This window comes from Thermobia domestica, chromosome 5 (genome assembly GCF_964235325.1).
Source record: "Thermobia domestica chromosome 5, izTheDome1.hap1.1, whole genome shotgun sequence".
In the NCBI taxonomy this organism is placed as follows: Eukaryota; Metazoa; Arthropoda; class Insecta; order Zygentoma; family Lepismatidae; genus Thermobia; species Thermobia domestica.
Genome location: NC_137458.1, coordinates 23845710 through 23854129, shown reverse-complemented (window position 1 = coordinate 23854129; position 8420 = coordinate 23845710). Strand labels below are relative to the sequence as shown.

At 35.4% G+C, this 8420-nt stretch overlaps 1 protein-coding gene across 1 annotated transcript; it reads left to right on the top strand.

Annotated features, from left to right (window-relative positions):
- The first annotated feature begins 255 nt into the window (after window positions 1–255).
- On the top strand, window positions 256–1800 carry LOC145684978 (TNF receptor-associated factor 4-like). The gene has a single exon (XM_081757326.1). The coding sequence runs from the start codon at window positions 256–258 to the stop codon at window positions 1798–1800; it is 1545 nt and encodes a 514-aa protein (XP_081613452.1).
- Window positions 1801–8420: the final 6620 nt, after the last annotated feature.

The following is an 8420-nucleotide window of genomic DNA, read 5'->3' as shown; positions in this document are numbered from 1 at the left end:
CATTTCAGAACATACCTTCTTGAGATTTTAGGTGTAGGTGTAGGTGATACCAAGCATACCATAGAACTTCTGTAGTACAACCACTACTATGAGAATTTACAACAGCTGACAATTTTGTACGATTTAACTCTGGTCGCAGTGATTCATGCGCTATCTCGACACTAACACTGCAATGTACATACATTACGTTCACTCAAGTAGAATTGGAAATTTACTTTGAAGTCTGTGAAACAAATATACTTCACTATATTTACAATGCCGACATATAAATTCTGTCAGAACTGTCAAAAATACATCGAAGGAGATTTAGAGGATCACCAGTTAATTTGTGTATCTAATGGCGCCCAATCACAACAAACTAATGTGACTCTTCAGAAAAATTATACGTGCACAGGTGAGAAATACCAATGTGAATTTTGCCTACAACATTTTGACTCTGAGCAATTATTCTATGATCATGTCGAACAGTGTAGAACAGATCTCGTACAGTGTACAAAGTGTTCTGTGAAAGTGGAGCGTTGTAATATGAGCATACATGAAAAGAAACATATCAAAAACAGACAGTCTGCTTGTAGTTATTGTGGGAGGAAATTATTAGAAGAAGATCCACAATTACACATCCAAAATTGTGAGTTTTCATTAACTCCTTGTGAGAACTGTGGTGTAATGGTTCAAAAGTTTGCTTTGGAACATCACTTGGAAAACTTTTGTGCGAAGAGAATTGTGAAGTGTGAATACTGTGCGTGTGAGGTAGTGGCTGATATTCTTCAAGATCATTTTAATGTGTGTGATTTATTTCCTATGTACTGTGAAAATAAATGTGGAAGAGAAATGCACCGAAAGGATTTGAAGCAACACTTGTTGGAGGAATGTCCTAAAAGAATTGTTATTTGTGAGTATTGTAGTGAAGAAATGGAGGCCAAGGAGTTGGGAGATCATCAGGTAAAATGTTTAAAATTTCCAGTTGAGTGTCCAAAGAATTGTGGCGTAAAAATTGAAAGGAAGGATATAGACCAACATCTGGATGAAGCGTGTGTGAAACTGTTTGCTAAGTGTAGCTTTAAAAGTGTTGGTTGCAAATACGAAGGGTTTCCTTTTGAGCTACGTAACCATTTACAAGAAGAAAGCATTCATCATTTAGAACTCATGAAAGTTTCTAACGAGCAACTTTCAGAACAACTTAGGAAGAGAGAAATTGCTATAGAAGAGTTAGAAACAAAGTTAAGAAGAATGGAAGATGAATTAAAGAAAAGTATTGGTCAACTTTCGGAACAACTTCATGCAAAAGACATTGCAATAGTAAAGTTGGAAGAAAGTTTGAAGGAAATAAACACAATGATTCTCAAAGATGGAAAATTTTTGTGGAGAATTTCAAATATCTCTGAGAAGCTTACGCAATGTGAATTTCTTTGCAGTGCTAGTTTTTATGACTCTCAGTACGGGTATAAGTTAAAAATTCGGTTATACTTAGATATTCCTGACTTTGGCAAATGTTGGTTTATGCCTGTGTATGAGAGTGCTTTATTCGTTTTTGTTTCAATATGTCCTGGGGAATATGATTCTCTTTTGGAATGGCCTTTCAAGAAAACAGTAGCAATGAAACTAATTAACTTGAAAGATAGAGGAGAAGATGTAAAATTTGTAATGTATGAGGGGAAACGTTTACGGAGCTTTCAAAAACCATTGAATGGTGAAGATAACGAGTCTTTTAATCGTTATTTAATTTCATATGAAATGGTGAAGAACGGAGGCTATATATCTGATAATGATGAAATATTTTTGGAGGTTACTGTTAGTTAGAAAAATCTTTTAAAAATGTTAACTATCATGAAAGCATGATTTTGCATTTAGAGCAGACAAAAGGAGTATGATTTAAATATTGTTACTCTAAGGAACGTAGATGAAAGTTATCGCCTAACAGACAAATTAAATGTAAGTAATTAATTGTTAATTAGCTCGTTCGTAATTTAACGTTTTGTCATAGTTAGAAAAAAGTAAAACATTTAATGAATTAAAACGAAAAATTAACACCAGGAAAAAGTAATTGATTAAATTAAAAATCAATGTCAGAAAAAGTTACTTAAAATTATTAATTTCAAAGTTAATCAATCAAAATTAAATTTAACAATGACAATTTCACTATTATGCAGGATGATTTACCTTGGTTTGTGAAAGTTAATAAATAAAATTAAAGGTGTTAAGAAATATTACGGAAAGTTACTATTTTTATAGAAAAATTGATGCTAAATGTAGTGTTATGTAATAGAACTGAAACGCTATATTCCAATTAAAATTGTCTATTTTTAAATAACTATTTGTTATAGCTCTAAGTTTTCAGCTTCTAAGAGGAACATTATACCGTGTATGAATGGTTCGGGGAAAGACAATGGTAAAAGCTACTCTCCCGGTGAAATTGAGTAATAAGGTGAAAGGGTTGGGTCGGACCACAGAACAGTATGTCAGTAGTTTAATTTCCGAAATGTATCAGCAGATGGCAGTGGAAGCTTGTTTGCTATGTTCATTGCATTGCATTGCATGGAGATGTTGGACATTTTTTCTCACTTTACTCGTGTAACCACTGCTACAATCTGAAACCTAGTTCAAGGGAAGTCTTATTTTTACCAATACGTAACGACCACCTCCCTTGAACTCACCTTCTTGATCCCTGATTCGAAGTCCTAGCAACCTCGAAAGGAATCGAGAAGGGAATCTATCGCGCAACGCAAAAATAAACGAAAACGGAAACAAAAGAAATGAAGAACCAGAAACTTACCTCCGGTGGATGCAGATTAGAAGAGAGAGTAATAGCTCCACTCAACTCCTTTAATAAAGCTCAGCTTAAATATGTATGTATATATGAATATTTTACCTTAGTTATATTAAGTACTTTGAAAGAAAAAAAATTTCATTTTCAGATACTATTTATTAACAATGCTTCAACTCAGACTGGTGTGGTAGTTAACCACACTACTACAATTAACGTAAGGTGCCAGTATATTCATTATAGTATCATAACATTGTGGAAGAAAAAAAAACTTCAAGAGAACACATTTAGAATTCTGTCTGTCAATCTCATATCCAATTTGTTTACAATATCAACCATGATCAGAGTTTACTGTTCATTTCCTTTTTTTTTAATAGAACTGTCCATAAACCAATAGTCGAAGTAGATTGTACTGTAAGTGTTAGAAACAATTACCTGACACTTCGTCACACCACTTAAGAGAAACAACTATATTGCAGTCACAGAAAGCTAAATAAAGTTCAAGAATTCACATCACTCTTCATAGGTACGACATAGTAACGGAACAGAGTGATTCTCGCCTGAGCGAGCATCAGCTGAAAGAAGTGTTACCGCTTCCGGTTCAGTTCAAGTGCCAAAACACAATCAATAAAGGAACGGAGGTTATATTTACTGACATCCCCGTTCGGCAGCTCCAACCATGGGCGCATTTTACTATCAATTATAATGTCATACAATTTATACGAAGTCAAATATAGTACACCTGACGTCTTAATCACCACTTCAGCATAATAGAACTCCTGTTCACACATTTCGCATCACTTAATATGCCGTAGCAACTCAAATGATAAAGTGTACAGCCGAACATTCACTGGGCTGACAACAACAACTAATGACTCGGACTTTTAGTAATAATAATGTTCCCTTCCGGGCGGACAAATTAGGTGGACAGTAATAATAGGCAATACTAGACAATCTGGATTAGGTAGATAATGGACACGATAGTATATAACACACTTCATAAAGGACAATTGGATGAGACTTTGTGTATATATTAACTAGACAAATATTGGACGAATGGACGAGATATGCATATATTTTTATAGACAGACAGTTACTGAACAAACAGCAATTTCACATAACGTACTTAGGAAAATCAGCCATCTTATGTAAAAGGAACAATGTTCAGCTCGTTTACCGTAACATATGATAACCCGAAGGCGGACAAACTTATGGAGAAATATAGATGCTATTCAGACAATCTTTGTAAAATGGCAACCTTACCAATGAAATCGTTTGGACTTTTAACACATATAGCAAGAAGCACTGATAAATACCATCAATATATATATATATATATATATATATATATATATATATATATATATATATATGTTATATGAAATTTCACGTGAACTGGAACTTTAATAAAAAAATATTCACATATATTTCTAATACGGTTAACTCAATACTTAATGAACTTCACAACAGAGAGAGAGAGAGAGATTTACGCTACTTACGACTTACATAATGAGAGGGCTGGCTAAGACCATTCAAGGCCGCGCATAGGCTGGGCCCCCATGGGAGGAGGTTTCCCCCATAGGAACTCCTTACTCGGACATTGTGCCGTGTATAAGATACACTCGTAAGCTATACATTTTCGTACTCACAAATATTAATTTGTACTTCTGAAGAACACCAGTGCTTTCGTTATCTCAACTCTAATAAACAACTAGGTTTTATTTTAACTCTGATAAACCACTGTAGCTAATACGAAGAAAGAATAATTTCATTCAGTATGTTCGTGTCCCAGAATAATTTAACCGAACTAAATATAGATATATCCGTTGACCTTTAGTAGTTCGAGTTTTACTACTGAATTTTCCGATAAAACAAGGTTAAGTTCATTTCACTTCAATGCTCCCATGCAGAATAGTCATTGTAGATAGACTTAAAGTTAGTCACGTTACCTGAAGTGCTGCTACAAGAAGAAGAAATAATCAATTTTGCGCCATTGTTCAGCTTACACGATAATCACCATGTGCGTGATCGACTTCCACTTTGTATCCAAATTATTCACTTTTCGTCCACAATTTAGAAAGAACTATATCTCTGTCGGCAACTATGCTCCTTAGAGAATCTTATTATATAGAATAGGACGACGAAATAGCTTCTAATACATCACAAATTACATTTCTTTTCACGAAAGAAAGGAAGCTCGAAACACTAGTTCTGTCCGGCGTAGTTTAGAGTACACAGTATAAATAAAGACAGTCATTTCACCGCTTCGCTTCTCTCTCATTCTCTCTGTCGGAAATTTTGATGAAATTTTTATTACAGCTTTATTAAACAAAATAAAGATAATTCGCATAGAATATAGACATTCATGAACAAAATATATAGTAAGAAAGAATACTACAACCTTAATTTGAACTATAAATCAACGTTATAAACTGGCCTCATTCCGTAATGCTCCTATGCCTGTATATTCTCCTACTATGGGCGACTCAATAGAAGAAGAAGAAGAACATTGATAAACTCAAGAGCAGTTTACTAAGTGAACCAACGTCTAAACACCACAAAATCTGCATTTCAACGCAATGTTTGCGAAAGAATAATGAACATAAGGATACTTTAAATTGCCCTATTATAAAATTACGATAATAATATGAGCAATATAATCTGATATTCACATTGAGCCTATTAACTTGTCTGTAACAAACAAGGTATGTTACAGTTCTCACCGAGCCTTGGAAAAGAAAAAAATATTTTTTTTTCAATTTGTGACTCGACACTTGAAGAAATGAAGACTGAACAAACGATATAAATATAATAATAAACAATATTTATTTAAACTAAATCTTAATTAGGATAGTTAGATAATAGTTCCCTACGCTTATCTGGAGAACAATCAAATATCTTTGTTTTGAAAGTTTTGAGTACCTACAGACTCATCAGACAAGTTATGCAGCATTGCACAATTCTTTAGGAGTTTATGAACCAAAAGGGGCCCAATAAAACAATCTTAGAAGTTTCTTTCTTAACAGCTGAAGAAAGATAGTGTGTTTTAACCATCACTAAATCTCCTTCTTTCAATTTCACTTCTCTTCCAGTCCTCTTCATTTTCTGACATTCTTTCTTAGGGTTACATATAGAAGTTACTATATGCTTCCGAGCTTCTGATTCTTCTTGTAGTTCAGGAGGCCACGGGAATGATCGCTTAAATGCTTCTGTAGCAGAATACGAAAGGAATAACTCCGCAGGAGTTTTCCCAGTACTACTGCAAATGGAATGATTCAGAAGATCTTGAGCCATTTTGATGACCTTACTCCAATTGGTCTGTTGAGTATTACACTCCAACCTAAGAATTCGATTAATTTCCTTATGAGACCTTTCAGTTATTCCATTCGCATTTGGCGAATAACTAGACGTTTGAAGATGCTTTATATTATGTTGATGACAAAAAGAATTCCAGAGTCGTGAGGTAAATTGTGAACCTTTATCCGAGATAATTACCCGAGGGTATGGAAAAGAATAGAAATATTTTTGCTTGAGGACAGAAATAATTTCTTTAACATGTGCTGTGCGAAGAGGTAGGTAGACAACAAATCTAGAATAAGTGTCAATAATCGACAAAAGATAGTAATATCCATTACTACAGGGTAATTTTCCGACCAAATCTATTCCTAATTTATCATGAGGAGCGTGAGCTTCTATTTGACATGCTTCCTTAGCAATGATCCGATTAGCGAACTTAGTCTCAGCACGAGTGCAATCTTTCACATATCTCTTTATAGAATTTCGCTGGTTACGCCAATAGAAAAGTTTACGACATACTGACAAGCATTTGTACACTCCGAAATGGCCTCGCAGATGAACTGCTTCAACAATGTTATCAACCAGACCTTGTGGCACAATGAGAACCCATTGATTTGTCCGAACATTCTTACGATATAGAAGGCCTTTATGTTCTATGAAGTCGGAGACTTCAGATGGACTAACGAGAGATTCCCGAACTTTCTGACAAAATGGATCGTCAGATTGACCTTGAAGAAATTCCTCACGATTAAGAAAGGAAAAGTCAAGATTAGACTACAAGTTAACCGAGAGATGGGTACTATCTCCAGGAAGTTCCGGAGGATATCTACTAAGTATATCAGCAATGAAATTGTCTTCTGATGACACATGTTGGAATTGTAGATCGTATATTTTAAGTTTTAGAAGAATACGAGTAGTCCTAGGATCTAAACTTTTCATGGTAAACGCATGCGTAGCTGCTGCGTTATCGCATGTACAACCGTCGGAAGACCTAGAATATACTGCGAGAAATGGTCGCAAAGAAAGAGAATAGCTAATACTTCTAATTGGAAAATGGACAAGGACAGCTCATGTGGCTTTACCCTTCTACTAGCATCAGCAATAATGACTGGGGACGATTCACCTTCAAGATATTGCGCAAGAAATCCTCCTAAATTTTCTCCACTGGCATCTGAGAAAATATGGAATGGAAGTGAAAAGTCAGGCTGGCTAAGAGCCGGTGGTTGACTCACCAGTTCTCTTAGTTTGTGAAATAACTCTAATAAATCAGGAGTGAACACAAACTTCCTATCCTTTTTCAACAAATCATATAGAGATGTTAAAGCAGAGAAATTAGCTATGAATTTTCTTCTCCAATTTACTAAACCCAAAAATGCTCTTAATTGCCGTTTGGTTTTCGGAATCGGGAAACAACGAATGGGCTCATTATGTCGAGGATCAACCTTGATATTATTTCCACTGATAATGTGTCCTAGAAAATGTATTTCGGGTTGGATACACTGACACTTTCGAAAATTTAATGAGAAGTTGGCACGAGCAAAAATTTCAAAGGCCATCTCTAAATGTTCGAAGTGGTCTTCAAGAGAAAAACTCGAGATTAAAATGTCGTCTAGGTAGACCGTGGCAAAAGATTTAGTAGTGTGATCAAAGAAAGAGTACATGATATTCTGAAAAATTGACGGCGCACTCTTGATACCCATCGGTAATATGCACATTACATACTGATGACCTGCATATACAAAACTAGTACATGGATATGATGTGGGATCTAACCCAATTCCATAGTATCCAGAACAGTCGAAAGAGCTAAAATATTTCGCCTTGGTTACGCGGTTCAAAATTTCGCCTATAGGTTCCACCTGAATTTTAGGCGCCAAAACCTTTTGATTTAGAGCTCGGAGGTCTAAAACTGGACGTACTCCTCCTGACGCTTTGCGTACGCAGTGTATCAAATTTCGATACGGAGAAGGTTGTTCCCTAGCTAACCCAAGTTTGATCCAGGTTTGGAGTTCTTTCTCAAAAGCAGGTTGAAGTGCTTGGGGAACACGATAGTACGGTCCTACTATCGGTTTCTCATCTATTAATTGAATTTTATAGAGTGGTGCACGCACCCGTCTAGGATATTCCGAAAATAAATATCGGTACTTCAAAAGAATACTGGCTAAACGTTGTTTCGAATTTTCATCTAAATCGATTCTCGACTCAACATAATCCTGAATTTCAACCTCAGAGACATTAGGCTCTGGATCCACCGACGAGTAATGTTCGACAGGATTCATCGGAAAACCCGTAGGCTGCTTCCTTGACTGTTGAAGTTCCTCAATGGTTGAAGTCACTAAAGAAGTGTTCTTACCCGTCC

What these genes read in the sequence shown, in the direction of transcription:
- LOC145684978 (XM_081757326.1), top strand. Translation starts at nt 256, where the DNA reads ATGCCGACATATAAATTCTGTCAGAACTGTCAAAAATACATCGAAGGA.